Source organism: Cupressus sempervirens, chromosome 3 (genome assembly GCF_028749045.1).
Source record: "Cupressus sempervirens isolate cs-2001-9-10 chromosome 3, ASM2874904v1, whole genome shotgun sequence".
Taxonomy (NCBI): domain Eukaryota; kingdom Viridiplantae; phylum Streptophyta; class Pinopsida; order Cupressales; family Cupressaceae; genus Cupressus; species Cupressus sempervirens.
In genome coordinates, this window is record NC_143120.1 from 153,277,925 (window position 1) to 153,299,870 (window position 21,946).

Consider the following 21,946-nt stretch of genomic DNA (forward strand, 5'->3'; position numbering starts at 1 on the left):
TAAACTGAAGTACAATCTACATACTCTCTAGTTGAAACACATCCGTACAACCTCCAATCACTCAGTATTCCATTAGTCGTCCTTCCAGTTATTAGTATCCGTATGGCCATTCCGCCATTGGTACAACATAGGATCATTACAACCTCCATTATTTTAGAAGCCGACTCTTCAAATTTTGGGGGTATGGAAAGTGAGGAGAATCTAATGTTTACATTTTTGGGTCCTCTAGCAATGTAGTTGTTGCCGACATTCTGAGTTTATTTTAGCATGATTCAAGGGGTGTTTTGATATTTTCAATGAGCTCGAATAATTTAGAGGAGTTAAACGATGCTTTTTAATGTTATTCTTGGCTTTTGGTTTGGTCTCCAAAACTCTTGGAGGGAGTGTCTACTTTTAGTAAGTCATCTAGATAGGATAGTTCATCATCTTTTTTATTTGGATCACTCCTTTGTTGTTAGATTTTGATTTTGATGCTTTTCAGGCATTTTCCCTAGTTAGAGTGATTTTGACTAAAATTTTAATAAATTTACTAAGGTCGCTATTTTAATGAAAATTGTCAAATGAGAACCTTAGTGTTGCAGCTTGTTGGAACTGAGATGAGAAGTTTTAAATCTTGGGCATATAAAATAAGGACCTTGTGTGTCAAAATATCAATATACAGTGAAAATGTCTTTTCCAAAGCAACAAGGGAGTTGAAATTAATAAAATAACATAAAGTTGCTTTTTAAGGGCAAATGAAACAGAACAAATAATTTTTTTTCTCCCAACATTGGAAAAGAAAATTATAAAAGGAGGGAAAGAGCAAAAAAGATTCATTCTCGACATTTGATTTTTATAAAACTTCTTCCAGAGAACTTTGATTTTCATTTATAGGAAATTTGAGGACAAAAACCCTGGAAGTTTCTCAGTGGTTTGGATAGAAACCCAAATTCATCTTAGGTGTGGATTCATTTGGAATTCACCATTTATCAAAATTTTGGAGGTTTCAAATGGAAATCTCTCTAGAAGATTTGATAGGCAAATTTATGAAGTCTGCATGCAAGACAAAATTGTCATGTTTGCTTATATCACCCAGGGCATCAGCTATATTGTTCTTGGTATCTTTGCATATGAATACCTATAGTTGGGCAATGGAGATTGATATCTGATATGCAGGTTTAATGTTTTGCTTGAATTTATTTCGCAATTGCCAGGCAACTATTGGGGACACCATTTTTGCATGTTAATGTAATTTGGAGTTGTATGCTAAATGAAGAACAGTTAATGAAGGCTGTTTGCTGTTTTAATCTGAATGGTCAAATCAGTGCATCACAATCCCTATATATCAAGAAGGTATTTATACTTAAATTCATTGTTTCAGCTGTTACAATTTCCAAGTTCTTTATTTCTTTTTTTCGCTAAGGTCAGAGCATTATATGTGCATCATCCTGATTTTCTAGGTTGTATTCAGCAGTCCATAATGACCAAACTTTAGATATTCAGTCATATGGTATGTTTGCAAACTATTTCTCATGATGTCTCCTTGATTATATAAAATTCACGATGAAATATATGAAGGGGAAAATATTATGGAAGTATTAAACAAATCATATAGATAATAATGTTGGCAGTGGGCCAGCGTCCCTCGCAGGATTCACGACATGGGTTAACCGTGTCCTGTGGTTCTATAAGACTATTGGTTGTATCAGGCATTAACAGGTCAATCTTTTGGTGCAATGGCTTGACCTTTCTAACAATTGGTATTAGAGCTTGGTCACAGGTTCGAATCACATAAGCCACGGTGAGTGACGCGGGGAGGGGGATTGTTGGCAACGGGCAAGCGTCCCTTGCAGGATTTGCGACATGGCTTAACTGCCTCCTGTGGTTCTATAAGACTATCTGTTGTATTGGGTATTGACAAATTGAATTTTTGGTGCAACGGTAATCCTGGCCTTTCTAACAAATAATACTAAGAATAATTCATATTCAAGTGTACTCCACAAGTGTTACACAAAATGTCAAACATCCAAAATTGAGAAAACAAGGCAGAATTAGCAAGTGTTCTTATAGATACAATGCATAAACCCAAAACACAGAAGAAGTGGCCTAGCAGAAATATTCCCATTCTCCTCCACTTGTGTATGCCATCATGGCCGTCGTATCCGCTTGCTAGCTAATGATCTTGGCATCATCGTTTCCCTTTCATGTGCATAGAGCTGCTGCAACTTGGACTACCCACTCCCTTTGTCAAAATTGCTTGACTGTATGCTTGTAACTTTTTTGGCTTCGGAGCTTTAGATCAAGGTATGTGGCACACGTATGATTAGACTTTCTTTTGAAAAGAGCCAACCATGCACCTTTATGCGATCTTGAATTTGAATATTGCCTCAGTGCATTTGGGGAAGCAGCATGGCATTATCCACAACCTTCACCACCTTGAACTTAAGAAGCATATTGTATAATGAAAGCCTTTTCTGGTTCCATGCTTGACATGGTCATCATTGAATGAGGCTTTAGTCCCTTGCAACCTTCCAGCATGCTGCTTGCATCTAGTTGTTTACATCTATGTGCTAAAATTATATGTGGATACCATAGAAATATGATATCTATTTAAAATTCAATCAATAAGAATTGCATGTTTCATATTGAACTTCTTTATGGAGAGCATTTTCATTTATTCATGGTTCATTTTTTTGCATTTATTTGTGACTCTTGCCTTTCATTTTTTGGGCAGAGAAGATCCCTGTAAGAGACCTTTGCAACAGGAATACGAAGGCAATCTCTTGGCATCTGCTTTGGAGTCAGAAAAAGCATTGCAGTATAGTCTTTTTCATTCTGCTATTGGTACAATGGACAATCACCTTGTAGAATTTACAGAGGAGCTAAAAAGTAAGTTGTGCCTGATAACTTTTACTTTTTAAAATAAAAAATAAAAAATTATACCAAATGTAGAAGTTAGATATGGGGTATAAATAAATTGAAGTATTATTCCTCTTAAAGCATCCACAAAATTATGAGAATCAATGGTGAGGAGCAGTAGGGAAAGGGAAAACTAGGAGACAGGGGGTAGTATTTCCTGCTAAGGTTAAAGTTTGTATAATAGTTAAATGTTATGGTTCTGATGGAGCTAACCTTATGATAGCTAAACTGGACAAGCAGCAGTACATATAATATACTAGGTAATGCATGAAACTATTTTTATATATACATAGAAGAGGACAAAATCTCAAGCCTTGAGAATATTATCTCAGCTTAATGAATAAGGTGGACTTAAGGAGCTACTCAAGAGAAAGTATAAAGCAATGAATAATCAAGTCTTGAAATCAATTACGCCATGCTCCTTGGTGATTGAGTGACATGGATCAGTAGTTCATTCTTAGATTCTTCTCCAATGAATGAAATGGATTTGTTGTTTTTATCTTCAAGAGGAATATCATAAATGTATGACTCAAAACTCAAAAGATACACAAATTCAACTGCTTACTTAATGTACAGACTTTCAACTGCATTACATAATGCCTTGTAATTCTGAACACAAATTAAATGATGTGAATTCTGGACCATAATAGTAGAATTCACAATTCATCGTGGATTGTGCCTGCCAGAGATACGATCTGAATTAAAGCACTGTCAAATTTTTAAGTCGTGTTTCATCACAATAAATCACAGCTTTTTCAGTAAATTGTGATTAAGAATGTTCTTTTCAATCCGCTTATAAAAATAACTGTTTTTTGAATTTTAAGTTGAAACCTCATTTTTATGTTGCAAATTTGGCTTTGTCTAGAGTAGATTCAGATTTTTTTGAAGTGATCACTCATTAAAGTAATTAGGGAACAGTCAAGTGAACTCATTCTTATGTCAAACGATTGAGAGAATTCTGGTAAAGCCAACAGTAGGCAAGAGCTCATCACCTTCTTAAGTCTATCAAATGTAACCTGAGCCTCATTTGACCATCTAAATGCAATTTGCTTAGTGATATTTGTAAGAAGTGCTTTCAATTGAGAGCACCACATGACAAATCTCTTGTATAACTGCATAACCTGACAAACCCCCTCAAATCAGAAATGGTCCTTGGCAGTGACCAATCCAAAATGGCTTGTATCACTCTTGGTGCACCTTCAGTCCACTAGCTCAAATTACATAAACCAAATATAAACTCTTTGTCATTCTGAAATCCCACTGGAAAGTCTTCACAAAAAGGGGCTGCGATTGCATGATTCCCAACATCTCATTCATGTGCATGAGGTGATCTTCTCGTGTCTTTTTGTATATCAGAATATAATTAATTAATAGTAACACAAACTTCCACAATTGTCAATTAAAGATGTGATACAATGACTTATATAGGAATGGAAAGTTGGAAGCATTATTAAGACCAAAGCGCATGACCAAAACTCATACTGTTTGTAGTGGCATTCGAATGCAATCTTATGTATATACTCTTCATGGACTGTAATTTGATGCTATATTAAATAAAGATCAATATTTGAAAAGTATATTGCCCTTATAACTTGAACAATAACTCATCATCTTGAGTATAGGGTACATGTGTTTAGTGGTCTCCTTGTTTAAGTAATGATAATTACTTTACCAAGACCACTTAAGATGCAACGGGATAGAGCTAGGTCTAATGTATCCCATCCTAATAACTCCTTTATTGTTTTTTAAATTCCCTCTTTGAATCTCTTGAGATGATGATAAGTGTAACAAGCTCATTTTCCGTAATCCATTCAACCATTAATTAAATGAAATACCATTACAATCTTAACCGAAAGAAAGGAGTGACAGTTATATCAATTATTCTACTCATTCACATGAAAGGGAAAATACGAGTTAACTATAACTTACAATTCATATAACTGAAAGATAAACTAAATTTCAACTTCTAGGTTCACATGAAATTCAGTTATAACTACAATATCCTTTGCATTTCCATGTAAACGAATCATGATAACTATTATAACAAAATAGCAAAAATTAAATACACGTCTAATTATATATGTATACATCAAATGAAATGTGAAAACATGAAACAGATACCCAAGAACATGCAAATAATGTCCTTGTGTTGCGCAAGCCTTGGCATTTGGAAGAGAGGAGAAGCATTGCCATGGGCTTAACCTCCCAACCGTGGACCTTTAAGTATCCCCACACAATCTCTACCGAGAAAGGCCCTCCCTACTTCGAGAATTAGGCTTGGAACAACACTTTCCTACCAATGAACATCTTGGTGTTAAAGTGTCGACTAGTCAGTAGACAAGGTTGTGGACACCTTCCATCAACCTATCTTCTAATTGCTAGCACTTTGACCTCTGGCGATCACAGTGGCATTCATTCCACTAACCTACCTTGGCCAAGGATTTCAGATGGGCATCATGTAAGTTCAATCACCCACCGCTCGACTTGACAACAAGAATATACACAAAGGATTACCGTGAGCTGACTTAGTTATTTTAGATTTGAATAATTGTTACTGATTTATGGTTACTTTATCTTGCAGGGATATTCCCATTTACCCCCTTCATCTCGAGCCAGCTGGTCCTTATGGATGAATTCCTGGGTGATTCTTTAAAGTATATCTGTTCCTTGGAAATATAAACGTTGCCATCGTATCATACCCAAACCGGCGTATGGCTTTATAAATGAGAATTATACTCTCCCTTCAAATTACACCATTACTATGCAGGTGCTGCTCTCATCTCGGAGGGTATACTGATAATACCCCTGTATGAGAGTTAGCATTTTTGACAAAGATTTATTAAGATTGCAAAATCATATTCGATAAACATATCTTTCTTTTATCATGATGACTTCTTAATTATATCAGTTCCAAAGGGAACGACAAAGGAATACGCAGGCTGAAAAGCATTTCAAATTCTAGACTATGAAGAATAATGAAACATTCCTTGATAGGAAATCGATTAATTCAAAACCACAATTTCGGAAAGATGCAGAAAACTCAGATTATAACGCATGACATGGTGAGAAGTATAGCTCAACTTGCAAAATAACCAGACGGAGCTGAGTAGGCTGGCTTTCCCATGCAATTCAAACTTATGGTATTGTCATGTATATGGACGCTGAATGTCTAGTATCGTACAAATCTCTCTTAGAGCAATGCTGATGATCACTCACTGGCTTTAGATAGAATAAAAACTATGGCAAAACAAGAATGGTTCTCGACAAGAAGTAAAAATGATACTTAAGTGTTGCACACCAAAGAGGTGAGAAGCAATGATATTAATCCCTTACCGTGGGTGAGCGTAGGTATGGAAGAAAAGCTCTCACATGCATGCTAGTTATGCAAGAAAGTTTTGAGGTGGCAAGGTGCTCACAAGGCCATCGGTTCAAATATGAATAATTTATGAAGAGTCATTACTCAAATATAAAGTCCGATGGAATAAGATAAATATGCAATGTGGCTGCGCAAGGAAAAAATATTAGGACTATTTCCAAGATGAAATAATAATTATAACTCCAATCTCTCAATGTTTTAATACAAGGACATCTTCTTACCTAGCTATACTCATAGGTTTATATACACATACATGCATATATGCGTAAATCCTAAACATATGTATTTTATGTATATTTCTAAAAAAAAAAAGATGTATACATCTTCATTGACTTACAAATATATACACATACATATATGTACATGTATGAGTATACCTAGGTATCTTGATGTTGTTCTATTAAAACATGCCATATGCAACAAAAGGTTCTCAAATTAAAAAGGTAACAAATTTGCTATGTTTAGTGATTCTCCTTTATCATTTAATGTTTTATGATAACTGGTTAACTCATGGTAATCCATAGATTTTCTCTTGCTTGCCAAGTCGTTTATCCTTAGTCAAAGGTAGTTAGACTCCATACCTAATGGTTTCTAAGTGAATATGGTGCCCCATTCTGAACTCCCATTTTGGTAACACTTCCCCCCTTCGTCGTGCTTCTACAAAAGGAAAAATCCCAAAGTAATAACATATATCCATGATTTCAAAATACTAGTAAATTCCAAATCATCACATAATCATTTCAATTTCGATGATATCCATTTTCAATTCCAAGCATAACGATTAACTAACATGTCAAATGAAATGCAAGTAAATCGATTTACTAACATGTCATATGAGATAATAACGAACAACCACAATTTCCATTTCACATGATCAAATATCTCAACAGTTTTACTAGTCAACAAACTTCCCATGAATTCTCAACAGCTATGAGATTATTTTAAATTAAGCAAAAAATTGGGATGTAACATACCCTCCCCTTGTGTTTCATCGTCTTCGATGAACTTGCAATACAAAATAGATCATTCTAACTAGAACATATGATGCAGGAGCATCCTGGGTGTAAGAGCAGTCTAGCATCACCCAAAAATATTTTTATTTTTGGCCTTGACTAGTAGACAGAGGGGTTACTATTTTTGTGAACTTGCTAATTTTTAGTAAGTTTGTCATACGAGCTTGGAATGTTCTGATATTCTACATGAAGGTTCATTTTAGAATTATAAGCCTACCATAAAATTCTCATTGCTCCAACTTAAGTATCAGAGAAGTTATTGCAGATTTTCAGTGGAAACTTTTGGAGAAAAATCTCGGAGCTCAGTTTTGAAGGCCTTAGAGGCCCCAGATGAGGTCCTAGAGTTATGGCCTTCCAAAGTTGGGCTGCCTGAAATTTCTAAAATAAATGTCAAAGATGTATTTGGCTGACTCTATATGTATTGTTAGGGTCTATCAGCCCTAGGTATTAAGTTTGAATGTCTAGAACCTTCCTGGGCAGCATAAAATTGCCTATTTAAGAATGACCATAACATTGTCTAGAACAAATGTGGGTGGTAGTTCACAGCTTAGTCTTGCAGATTACTGTAATGAAGGCGCCCATGTGGGTTAGCATATTGTACTTGTAAATTTTGTAATTCCGCATTTGTGGCGATAATAAGAAGTCCATATTTTGTTCTCGCATTTGCTGTTGTTTCTTTGTTTTTGTTATGTGTTTATGGTATTAAGCGGATCTCCCTTCATCAACATATATAAATCCACAATACATTAAATTTAAATTCATAGATCAGTTTCTTGGAAATAGATGAGGAAATTTCTGGAAGATTTCATCATATTCTTCCCAAGTGGCATTTTACTCAGTATATTGATCTTGTTGGACCTTAACTAGGTTGTATCTTGACTTCACAAGCAAAGCTTACGCACCTCGAGTATTTTGAGTGGCTCTATTTTCACCACCCCTGTCTCGCACCTGCAAGTGATTCCAATCAATAACAGGCTCATGATGGGTTATATATTTCTTAAGGTATGACACATGGAAACATTATGCATTTTGGCAAGGGTCGGAGTTGGAGCAATTCTGTAGGCTACCGATTTTGTGACTTCCAATACTTCAAATAGTCCCACATATCTTGGGGCTAATTTGGAGTTTCTACCAAACTTGATATTGCTTTTTTGTGGTTTAACCTTTAGGAGGACCTTTTCTCCTATGAAGAATTCTCGAGGGATCCTCTTTGCATTTGCATAACTCTTTTGTCAATCATTTGCTTCCTTCAACCTCTAATGGATCTGAAGTACGTGTTCCTCCGTCTCGACAAGCATCTTGGGGTCAATAATGATTCGATCCTCAATTCTGTTCCAACTCAGAGGTTCTATACTTACGCTTGTATAAAGCCTCGAAGGGTGCTATCGTAATAGCACATTGGTAAGAATTGTTATAAGAAAATTCTACTAATGGAAGATACATTTCCCATTGATATTGTTGGTCCATACAATATACTCTTAGGAGATCTTCTAATACTCGGTTTATCCTTTCTGTCTGACCATTGGTCTTAGGGTAATAGGTGGAGTTTATATTCAATTTGGTTCCCAAGGACAAGAATAAGGTTTTCCAAAATCTAGATGTTATTCTGTTATCTCTATCGGATATAATCTTCTTTGGAACTCGTGGAGTCTGAAAATTTGTCACACAAACTTGTGAGCGATTTCTAGAGCTCCATCTGTTAGGTTACTTAGTATAAAATGAGCCACCTTGGTTAACCTATCCACAACTACTAGGATGGTATTATGTCTGCTCCGAGTCATGGGTAACCCTTGAATAAAGTCCATGGTGATAATTTACCATTTCCATTTTGGAACTTCATTTGGTGTAATAGCTCAGCTGGGTAACGGTGCTCTGCTTTGACCTTTGACATTTGAGGCATCCTGCCATTTATTTCTCTATTTCTCTCTTCATCCCTTTCCAGAAGTACAAAGTTTTCATGTTAGCCAACATCATAGTCACCCCAAAATGTTTTGAATATAGAGCAGCATGAATTTCTCCTAAGATCATCCTTCAAAATTCTAGATCCTTAGGTATATACATTCTACACTTATATCTCAAGAGTCCATCCCCTTCTAACTAGTATCCTCCATATTTGGGGTCTTGAGGATCCCTCTAAAGTGCTTGACTGATCTCTCTATAAAAGTCGTCACTGGGCAGACACTGCAGTACTTGCTCTTTGAGTCTAGTATTTATTGCCACCATAGCTGATATATGTCTTCGTTGGCTTAGAGTGTTTGCTACCTTATTTTCGTTACCCTTGATATAACTGATCACGAAATCATAATTTGCTAGAAACTCTTACCATCTTGTTTGACAAGCATTGAGGTTAGGATGGGTAAATATGTATTTCAATCCTTGATGATTTGACAAAGTTCAGAAGGGTTTCCAATTAGATAGTGCCTCATCATTTGTAGAGCATGAACACTAGCCGCTAATTCTAGGTCATGCGATGCATAATTTTGTTCATAATTTTTCAGTTTTCTAGATTCATAGGCAATAATCTGATCTTCTTGTATCAATGCGCCTCCCAATTTCTCTCCTGATGCATCTGTTATAACTACAAATTGGCCTTCTGGGTCAGGTGCCCTAATAATTGGTGCAATAGTTAATTTATCCTTTAGGTATTTAAAGGCTGCTTGGCATTTTTCAATTCAGATAAATTTCTTCCCTTTTCTTTGAAGTGAGGTGATGGGGTATGTGATCTTGGTGAAATCCCTAAAAAACTTCTTATAAAATCCTGCTAGGCCCATGAAGCTCCTGATCTCTGACACATTCTTAGGCATTGACCATTCTTTGTTTGCCTTGATCTTGACAAGGTCTACTACTATTCCTTGGGCTGATATAATATGTCCTAAATATTGAATTTCCTTCTGATAAAAAGAACACTTGTATAGTTTTCCATACAAATTATGTTCCCAAAGCCTCTGTAAGACTATCTCTAGATGCCTTTGGTGTTCTTCCTCTTTCCGAGAGTAGATGGGGATATCATCAATAAAGCTAGCACAAATTTGTCCAAACAATCCTGGAAAATGCTATTCATGAGATTCATGAAGGTTGCCCAGGCGTTTGTTAGCCCAAAGGGTAATACTATGAAATCATAGTGGCCATAGCGGGTTCTGAAGGCAGTTTTGTAAATGTCCTCTTCCTTGATCCGAAGTTGATGATAACCTGATCTTAAATCAATCCTGGAAAATATTGTTGCTCCCCTCATCTGCTTGAATAGATCGCCAATTCTAGGAAGTGGGTATCTATTCTTGACGGTGACCTTATTAAGCATCCTATCGTTAATGTATAACCTCATAGTTCCATCCTTCTTGACAAACAACATTGGAGCTCCCCAGTCGAATGAGTTTCTTATCTAGAAGGTCTTGTAATTGGACTTGTAATTCCATTAAGGTAGTGGTCATTCGATAGGGTGCTCTTGATATGTGTTTTGCCCCGAGTATCAAATCTATAGTGAAATCAAGTACTCTAGACGAAGATAGGTTGGGGAGTTCTTGTGAAAATACATGTTGAAATTTCTTAAGATATGAATACTTTTCTTTGAAGGATTCATTTAGTTTCTCTCTAATTTCCCCATCTTCAAACATGTAGTCTTCCTAATAAATGATTTCTAGGGGTTCCCTCAAGTCTTCTATCTTTACGACGAAGATTTCACATCCCTTTCTTCTGCATCTTTTAAGTTGCATAGCTAAGATTTGTCAAGGTTTTACCTCATGTATTATTCCTTGAATGTTACAGGGTGTCCCCAATCATCTAAACATTCCACTATCTTGGAAAGAGAATCCGCTTTTGCTTTGTGCACACTAAGCCAATTTATCCCCATGATGATGTCATAAGATCCTAGAGGTGCTATGTATTGATTTACCTTAGTAGAGAAGTTCATAAAGTCTACCTGGGCCTTAAACAAACACTATTTTATCCTAGCCCTTGTCTAGTTTGCACACTCGACTGTCCAGGGTTTTGCCATAAATCTAGTTCTTTTAGGAAACCCACTCAATAGTTTTGGGGAGATACAACATTATATTGCTCCTGTATCAATTAATATAGAAATTGGGTCTCCATAAATCTTACCCAGAGTTTCTATAGCTCCCATTTGATGTTTGGCCTGACAGTTGTCCAAGGCTGCATGAATCCTTTGTTGATAAACGACTTGCTGAGGAGGTAGTTTGGTCTAGCTATTGGTTGGTATTAAACTTGTTGGGGCATTTATTGGTGTAATGATCCCCACCACATGTAAAACAACCTTTAGGTGGTCCTTTCTTTTCATTCCCTTTGTTGCCTTTGTTATTAGTGGAGTTACCCTTAAACTCCTTATTGTTCTTTCCCTTGAATTTTGGTTTCCTGGACTTGAAGTTTTTAGAACTCTTTTTATGTGGCTTTAAATCTGAACTATCAGTGTTCTAGGTAGTCTTCCTCTTATTATCTCGGATAGAATCATCCCTTTTGGTTTTGTAATCTTGTTGGATGGCTCTCTCAAGAGCTTTCTCCATGGTTCATGGAGTGAGGACATCCATAGCTCCCCCCATCCTATTGGTTAAGCCCATGATGAACTTCCTAACCTTCAAGTTTTTGTCTTGCATGCAAGGGGGAACATTATTTAATAAATAGGTAAATTTGTCCCAATACTTGTGCACATTTAGATCCCCTTGCTTGAGATTCTAGAAGTCTAACAGTTTCTAGTTGTAGAAGGTTTGGGGTAGGCATTGGTTTTTGAAAATGGAGACGAATTTGTCCCATGTAATTTTAGTTGTGTTAATGTTGAGCTCTATTTTGGTGTTTCCCCAATATGTGGTTGCTTCTCTGGAGAGATGGTATATTCCCCATAGTGCTTTGGATGTTTTAGAAAAACTCCTGATTTTGAAATATTGTTCCATTTCAATTAATTTGGCCTCAGCATCTTCTCCAGGCTAGGAGCCTAAGAACCTAGGAGGTTTGATCTTCTTAATATTGGTAGATAGGTCACTGACTATTTCTTGTTTCTTTTGTTTTTCATATGGAGTTAATGAAGCTTGATTTTCTTTTTCATTGTGGACAGAATTCTTAGGTTCAATCTTAGGAGGAAGTGAGGAGCGAGTCTCCTAACCTCGCTGCCATTTCGTTCATTCTCTTTTCCATGTTTTCTAACTTGGTTTGTGTATCCTGCAAAACTTGGATCAATAGATCTGAGGAGTTTTGAGGATTGACCCCGCCGGTCACCTCATTCTCTACAATGTTTCCATTGTTGGCCATGTTTTTTTTCCGTAAGTTTGAGTTTTCTGAAATATATATAAAATCAATATCATGCTCGCATTTGTTTACAAAAAAATAAATATATGATTGCTTAGAGAGATTAAGTACGATAAATGAGAAGAATTGCCAATTTCTTATTTAATTGTTTTAGCATAATTTGCTTGTTGCAACTGCAACTACATTATTTACAAAATTTACTCTCTTGAGGACACAACAAAAGAATAACTTAACATAAATTGAACACCTTATTCCTGGGTATTCTATCCATTTTCATCTTTGGGCTTATCCTACCCCTTACATGGTTTATGATAAATCATAAGAGGATTGGTTTGCCTCGCATTCCATGCCTCAATAAGTTTGTTTCTCATTATTGCCCTCCTAGTTAGAGTCCACCTCACTTTCTCTCTCTTGACTTGCCATAATGCTTGTGCTAAGGTTTCATTATCCGTGGGTGTGGAGCAGTAGTAGTCATGTTTCGGCATGTCCTTAATCAGGTAAAAGATTATGGGGTGTTGGGGTTTCTTGTGAGGAATCATTCAGGTATACATCCTGCTTAACATGTAAATCCACATTTTCAGTTTCCTAGTTTAGTTAAAAGAGTGATGAGCACAAGGTTCATAGTTGAACCCAACACTATGATACCATATGTAACAAGCTAATTTTTCATAATCTATTCAACCATTAATTAAATGAAATATCATTACAATCCAAACCGAAAGAAAGTAGTGACAGTTATATCAGTTATTCTACTCAATTACATGAAAGGGAAAATATGAGTTAACTATAACTTACTATTCATATAAGTGAAAGATAAACTAACATTTTACCTTCTAGATTCACATGAAATTCAAAATACCAATAAATTCCAAAATGTCACAATCATTTCAATTTCCATAATATTCATTTTCGATTCCAAGCATAATTTCCAGGTCAAGGTAGCTAGAGGGACCCTTGTACACACCTTGTTCCCCAACTAAGTATCACTATGGCTAACCACATGGTGAAAGAAGATTTCTTCATAGTGGACCTATTTGATATGGAGGTTATTTTGGGCATAAAGTGGATGGAGACACTTGATGAATACACTCAGAGCTTCAAATGAATGGTCTTCACTTTTGTTGTCAATGGGAAGAAGGTTGTTCTCTGTAGAATGGCCGATGAGAGATCGAAGGAAGTTTCAGTACATCAGATGGAGGCAATCTTTTGGCATGACATTGCTTGGGCTGCACATTGGTTTGTTTCGGTAGAACCCATAAAAGGACAATAGACACCTCCCTAGGATGACGATCTTGAGAATATCTTGAGTGCTCATGATGAAGCTTTTATGGACATTCCTCCAGGCATACCTGCCCATCGTGGGTTTGAACATACTATTGAGTTGGAAGCAAGCACCAAGCCAATCATAACCACACCCTACCGCCATCTCATGAAATTCAAAGATGAGATCGAAAAGACGATTCAGGAACTGATAGAGGATTTCTTTATAGTAGATCTAGATGATATGGAGCTTATTCTGGGCATACAATGGATAGAGACACTTGATGAATATACTTAGAGCTTCAAACGAATGAACTTCACTTTTGTTGTCGATGGGAAGGTAGTTCTCTGCGGAATGGCCAATGAGGGATCGAAGGAAGTTTTAGCACATTGGATGGAGGCAAGCTTTTGGCATGATGACATTACTAGGGCTGTACATTGTTTTGTTTCGACAAAACCCGTAGAGAGACAACGAATGCCTCACCAGGATGACGATCGTCAAAATATTTTAAGTGCTAATGATAAATTTTTTATAGACATTCCTCTTGGCATACCTCCCCATTGTGGGTTTGAACATACTATCGAGTTGGAAGCAGGCACCAAGCCAGTCATAACCACACCCTACTGTCATCCCAAGAAATTCAAAGATGAGATCGAAAAGACGATTCAGGAATTGCTTGAGAAAGGATGGATCTGTTCCAATTCTAGCCTTGTTGCATCATCAGTGGTATTGGTTAAAAAGGACAGGACAATGCGCCTGTGTGTGGACTACCATGCATTGAACAGAAAGATGATAAAAAATAGATATCCTATTCTAAGGAACAATGAATTGCTGGATGGATTACATGGTGCAGTTTATTTTTCAAAAATAGATCTCCGTTCCAAATATCATCAGATCTACATGAGAGAAGATGTGGAGAAGACAACCTTTCGTTATCACTACGGGCATTATGAGTTCCTAGTCATGCCGTTCGGATTAACAAATGCGCCCACTACATTCCAGTTATGCATGAATCGCATCTTCAACAAACACTTGCGTAAGTACTTATTGGTATTCTTTGATGATATCCTTATTCATAGCAAGGCATGGGAAGAACACCTTAAGCATCTGGATGAAGTCCTAAAGACCATGAAGGATCAGTCTTTGTTCACCAAGTGATCCAAGTGTGAATTCGGTATGATAGAAATAGTGTACCTAGGGAACGTTGTCAGTAAATATGGAGTACAAGTTCATCAAGAGAAGATTCAGGCTATCCTTGATTGCCCCCCCCCAAAAAAAAAAAAAATTCACTTTCTGAGTTGCGAGGTTATTTTGGACTGTGCAGTTATTATCGGAGGTTTGTAAAATGATTTTCTTAACTGAATGCACCATTAACAGGTCTTACAAAAAAGGGTTCCTTGCAATGGAATAAAAAGGCGCAACGCAATTTTGATAAGTTGAAAGAAGTAATTAGCACTAGTCCATTATTCACCTTACTTGACTTCACTTGACCATTCATTCTGGAGTGTGATGCATCCAGAGTAACCATTGGTGCGATACTAATGCAAGATCGACACCCTATAGCCTATGAGAGTCAGAAACTTACATAAATAGAACATCTATATTCCATTTATGACAAAGAGATGTTGACCATCGTTCATGCACTAACCAAGTTGCGACAGTTTCTGGTGGGTGCAAAGTTTGTTGTCCGTATTGATCATAATAGGTTGAGATTTTTTTGGAGCAACGAAACTTGAACGAAAGGCAATAAAAATGGGTAAGCAAGGTTTAGGCTTTTGATTTTGACATTGAATATGTGAAGGGAAAGAACAATGTGGTTGTAGATGCTTTATCTAAGAAACCTGCTATTTTTTTGTTGACTCAGATTTCAGCTTACTGGAAGGCACATTTGTTGGTGGAATATTCCAAAAACACATTTTCTTGTGAGCTAATGGATGGCAACACTCAGGATGATCGGTACAAAGTGGTAAATGACATCATTTTCTATAAGGATTGGATATACTTAGGGCTTGAATTCAAACTAAAGAAAAAAATCTTGAAGGAGGTACACAACTCACCCTTGACTGGGCACCAGGCTTCCTCAAAACTTACAAACAACTCAGGTAGAGGTTTTCATGGAAAGGTTTTAAAGGAGACGTATTGCAGTATGTAATAGAGTGTGTGATCTGCCAACAAAACAAATCCAAACATACTCTACCCGTCGGGTTACTGCAACCTCTACCTATACCAGAACAGAAGTGGGAAAGTATCTCGATGGACTTCATTATTGGACTCCCTAAGGTGAACGAGGACTGTATCTTCATGGTAGTTGACAAACTGACAAAGTATGCACATTTCATTGCCATTCCCTCAAATTTTTAGGTCAGACAGGTAGTTGTTCTATTTTTCAGAGAAGTCTTTTGTCTACACGGTTGCCCCAAAACATTGTTAGTGATTGAGATGGACGATTTATCAGTATCTTCTGGATAGAACTATTTCAGTTGGCAAGAACAAAATTGTCGCCAAGTACTAGTTACCACCCTTAGACAGATGGACAGATCGAGATTGTGAACAAGTGGTTAGAAGCCTACCTTCAGAACTACTTTTCAACGCAAGAACAAGCGTGGGTCAAATGGATGCACCTCAGGGAATACTGTTACAATACCACCTACCACATGTCCATCAGAATGACACCCTTCAAAGTACTATACAGGTTTTGAACCCCTTTCATTCATCGACATAGTACTGGGTGACAGTTGCGCAGTAAGGGTGAGGGATTGGCTTCAGGAGGGACAAGACATCCTGAGATGCTTGAAGGAAAACTTACAATGGGTGCAAAATCAAGAGAAGATGTACGTCAACAGACACTGAATCGAGATAAGTTTTGAAGTAGGCAACTTGGTCTATCTCAAACTTTAGCCATACCAACAGTTCTCATTGAAGGAAAGGGGGAAGGCAAAACTGAAGCCATGATTTTATGGTCCTTATAGTGTAATTTGCCACATCGGTGAGTCGCCTATGAGCTGGATCTTCTAGAGGGGAGCCGTATTTATAATGTTTTTCATGTCTCCTGCCTTAAGAAAGCTGTGGGACAGAACATCATGGTAGCTACAAACCTTCTGCCACTAAATGAAGAAGGGAAGCTAATATTGGAACTGACTGAGATCGTCGAAGTACATGAGAAGTCCTTGTGGAACCGCATAGTAAAGGAATATTTGATATGCTAGAGACATTTTCCGTTGGATGATGCAATGTGGGAAGGCAAGCACATTCTATAGCATCTAACATTGCATTTGCTTGAGGACAAGCAAAATTTTGGACTGGAGGACTATAATATCCCTGTCATAAAATAAATTATTAATCAAACTTTTGTTAGTGGGCCGATTGATTTAGTATATTTCGGACCCATTTTTTTTTTAGTTTCCGTTGGTAAGTGTTGCCATCGGCTATCTTTGTAAACCCTCGAAAAGGTTTTTCCCGACGGGTATTTAAGCACGGCTTGTAGGTAGTTGTAGGTATGCAATTGGGATTATTTCTTTGTATTGTGAATTCCCATTGGGATTCTCTATAATTCACCATTTTGGAAGTGAAAGACCTTCCCCACTTGGCTTTTGTGGTTTCGGTGGGATTCAACCCTTACCCTATTCTGTTGTGTTATGTTTGGCTTCGGATCTAGCACATCTAGAGCGCCATCTGCAATTTTATATATATATATATATATAATCTAGAATCATTGTTTCCGAGTTAATTGGCAAATCTAATCATTCCTGTTTGGTATGCATAACTCTCACATTCAATCTACTATACAAGTTAGTGTGGTACAGATATAGCCGACAGTTATACTGTACAACACCCTCGAACTACATCTTCCTCACAACAACGTATGGCCTACCCTTGCATATCGCACGACCTCTCTATACCATTCGTACGACTATTCCTAGATATGTATGATTATCTTTCTTGTTTAAAAAAATAAAAAATTGTTTGACAAACTTAGTAAAACTTAGTATGACTAGCACCATTTTACCGTACGACCAACGTTGCATTGTACGACCCAATCTGTTCATCACACTCCACTACTGTACGATATACAGACATCTTCCCCCTTCACTACATTAAGATTCTGAACTTCACTACCTCCATCCTCTTTTGGTAATAGTACATCTCTTGTCTGTAATGCTATCGAATAGTCCATACGACTTCTGCAATAACCCCTTCAGGTGATTTTGCCAGCAATTGACAGAAGATCGCTTTCAGAAAAAACATAGGGCACGAGAACATTACAATGTTTTGGACCACACTCTGTGATCCGTCATTAGGAGAAGAGAGAGAGCATTATGAGAAAGTTTCATATGGATTGTGGAAATCTTCTTATTCTTGATGTTATTGTGTGTTTGAGGTTGATGTTCTAGGTCCTATCTAAGTCTTGATTGACTTGATGCATAATATTTGTATCATTTTTTTGTTGTAGGTCCTGTTTGACCTCCCTGTTTCTTATTCATTGTGATGCATAAAAATGAGAGATCATTGTTGTAATTGAGAGTGTGTAGTGTTTGTCATGGGAAAGAGGTGAAGGGAGCTACTGTATGTATTCTGCAATTAAGGAATAAACTGTACTCCATTGGAATTGTATTGGCATTGTAGATGCTCTATGTCAGTTCAATTGTGTTGGATAATTTGTCCATCTTGTGAATTGTAAGAAGAGATTGATTAGTGAACTCGACTAAGGGCTAGATAGTGATATTGTATTGTGAGAAGTATGCTTTAGGAAATAGGCCTATGAATGCATGTACATTCCCCATTTGTTTTTCATTTGGTCTTAATTAGGCAATACTGTTAGCAGAGTATTTGTATGTTGTGGATTTGAGTCCCACCAGGCTTTTCCGTCAACAAGGTTTCCTCAAGATCAAATTCTAGTGTTATGTGTTGTGGATCTTGAATTAATAGTTATCTTTCAGATCTGTGATTGGATAAGTGGTTAAAATATTCAATTTTTAGTGTACAACTGATTCACTCCCCCAAGTTGTGTTTGCCTCCTTTTGGGCCAAATACGTGCATCTAGTGCAAGTGGAATCGCTTTGGGTTCAAATTATGATAATGATCTTGAACATACAACAACTGAACATCCAGTAGATGCTTTTTTTGATGATTGTTTTTGATGATTGATGAATCATGAACTACATTTTGTAATTGTAATGATTTTCATTAGAATCATAAATGAGACATGATATCATTGATATGGCTTATTTGAATTCTTTTGAACTATCAATTGACATTTAATATTTATCTTTAGCATTTTTCATTGATCAATGATGAAGTATTATACTATCAAATGATTTAATTTACAATTCTAAAGACAACAAGTTTCCACAATCCATATTGAGCTATAATGTCCACGCTACTTAGGGTAAGATTACCTGCAAAACCAAAGTTAGAATTTATGCATAATACTTTCTATTCTACCCTCTAACCTACCCAACCTTAAAGACGTCTCCACATCGAGAATTAGTAACCCTCTTGAGGATCCTTAGACCTCAATTACTTCTCCGTCTTCTATGAGTTCTCCCTTTAAGATCCTTCTTGGAAGAGACATTCTCTATCTAGGCCCCTTGACACATATGCATATGTTAACATCAATGGAATATTCTTGCCTTATAATCATGTTAAGATCACTCTCTTCCTAGTGGGACTCTCTTGATCTCAAAATAAGATCACTCTCTTCCCACCGGACTCTCTTGATCTTAATAAATAATAATTATTTCCTTGCATATAAATAAGAATTAAAAATAAATGAATATTTATGTTTCCATGATAAATTATCCTATTTACATATAATATCCTTGCCTTGGTAATTTATTCACAAATCAATGTCCTTTTTGAAATCATTTATACCTTAATTGGTGCAGATGGGTTTCATTGGTGGGCATGGACTTTGTACAATTGTGCACTTGTACTTTTGTCGATCTGATTGGATGTGAATGACCCGACGTTTGTTCCTCGGGATTACCTTTGACTAGTGGTGAATGGGCCCAATTTCTAATTGGATGCTCAGACTATTTACTTGATCACCGGTTGGTTGTTTTAGATTGTACGTTCGATTTTGGTTGTATGCTCAGATTGTACACCTGATCCTTGATTGGATGCTCCAAATCTTCTCTGCCTTCCTATCGTCATCCTTACCGTGCTTAAGTAATATGCTCAGGATCTCCATGAGTGATGTGTCTCATGGTACTCGCCTGTTTATAAAGGCATTATGTATTTCATTTGTTTATGTTATTTAATGATTTGTATTTTGTTTTTTTTTGTTTTTATTATTTTGTGAATTTATATGTTATCATCATAATGTTGTTTAGTAAATATGCCATGATTAATTAATAAATTTATAAGCTTTTATAATAATGGGATAACATTATGATTATAAGGAAGGTTAATGTTATGTAACAAATATTATAATTTCATCATATAAGTAAAAGCTTGTCTTCATTTTTTTTATTAATAAATGGTATGAATTGATTTGATGAATAATTATTTACAAAGATTTGGTAATGAGGTATTATGGTTTATTTAATACATAACTTAGCCAAGGCTCATTTCAGTCTTTCTATCTCAAATTTGCTTGTCCTCAAGCAACTCAATCATTTCTTTATTTCCTATGTAGAATCTATCTCAGGTAGGTTCTTTCACTTTATTAAGAATTCGGTAAGTGTCCTATTAATTGTAACAGATTTCCACAATCCATAAAATTCTGTATTCGCTTCTAGGTGTGATTGTGTATGTTTTTTTAACATCAACGTTTCGGATCATACTCTATGATCCATCATCAGGATGATAAAGAGAGCTAAGAAACAGAGGTGTCTAGTGTCCTATTGCTCATTTTTTTTCTCAGAGGTGTCCAGAATAACTTTGGGTATTAGAGTGAGTTGACTTTCATAATCTTAGGGGGTAATATTTCACATGGAGTTACTCTTTGTCCTAAAACTTTTTTAAGGTAGGAAACATGGAATACATTAGGTATCTTACTATCTCGGGGAAGTTCAAGCTCATAGGCTACTTCACCAATCTTCCTTAATACTTTATATGGTCCATAGAATGGCAGCTTTAGTTTCTTAGTACCATTTTTCTTGATTGATGTTTGTTTGTATGGTTGCAAGCGTAAGAATACTAAATCCCCAATTGTAAATGTCCTTTGGGTTTGTTTCTTATCTGCATACAATTTTTGTTGATTTTGTGCTTAATACAAGTTTTCTTTTAAGGTTTTGATGATGTCTATACTTCATTTTACAAAATCTTGTGCACTTGGTACTAAACTTTCTTGTGTTATTAGGTTCCCAAAAGGTGTAGCTTTATATCCATAGAGTGCCTTAAATGGGCTCATTCGTATTGACATATGGTGAGTAGTATTATAGCAACATTCTCCTAAATGCAACGACTTAATCCAAGCATGTTGGTGTCTTGTAACATAGTTCATGAGATATCCTTCTAACCACTTATTGAAAATTTCTGTCTGTCCATTAGTTGAGGATGATAACTTATGCTGGGTGTCAGGGTTGTTCCTGCTAGACGGAAGAGTCCTTGCCAGAACTTGCCAAGAAACTTGCTGTCTCTATCACTTATAATATTTTGAGGTAGCCCATGGAGTCGGAAAACTTCTTTAAAGAATAATTCAGCTACTTGTGCCTTGTATTCCATTGAGATTGCAAAAAAATGTTTGCATTTTGTAAGTCTATCTATTACGTTCCTTGGATCTTTGGAATTCTTGTTATGAAATCCATTGATATACTTTCCCATTTTTGGTTTGGGATGGGTAATGGTTGTAGTAGTCCTGAAGGGTGTTGCAATTCCACCTTATTTCGTTGACAAGTTATGCATTCTTGTACATATTTTAGTACATCTTTCTTTAACCCTTTCCAAGAGTATTTCTCTCTAATATGTTTGTATGTTTTATAATATCCTTGATGACCTGCTAATGGGTTGTCATGATACTCTTTGAGTATTTTGCCTTTAATTTTTGACTATGGAGTTAAATATATTCTTCCTTTGTAGAGGATTACATAATCCCAGACTTTGAAGTCTTCATTGGGCAATTTTTTGTCTAATATTTCTTGTGTTTGAAGATTCTTAGCATATTCTGCTATAATGTTTCCCTTCCAGTCCTTGGAGATGCTTGTA

The 21,946-nt window shown here is 36.3% G+C and overlaps 1 protein-coding gene across 3 annotated transcripts in view; it reads left to right on the forward strand.

Moving 5' to 3' along the window:
* LOC149565216 (putative NAD kinase 1) overlaps positions 1-21,946 on the forward strand; it is a 361,956-nt gene that overhangs the window by 65,613 nt on the left and 274,397 nt on the right. For 2 of the 3 annotated variants that reach the window (XM_089818768.1, XM_089818769.1), the window contains exon 2: positions 2,719-2,868. In XM_089818768.1, coding sequence (XP_089674894.1) covers positions 2,829-2,868 — 40 coding nt within the window. In that variant the 5' untranslated portion in view covers positions 2,719-2,828. Of the gene's footprint in view, positions 1-2,713; positions 2,869-21,946 lie in introns of all 3 variants that reach the window. The other variant, XM_089818767.1, reaches the window with a different exon arrangement.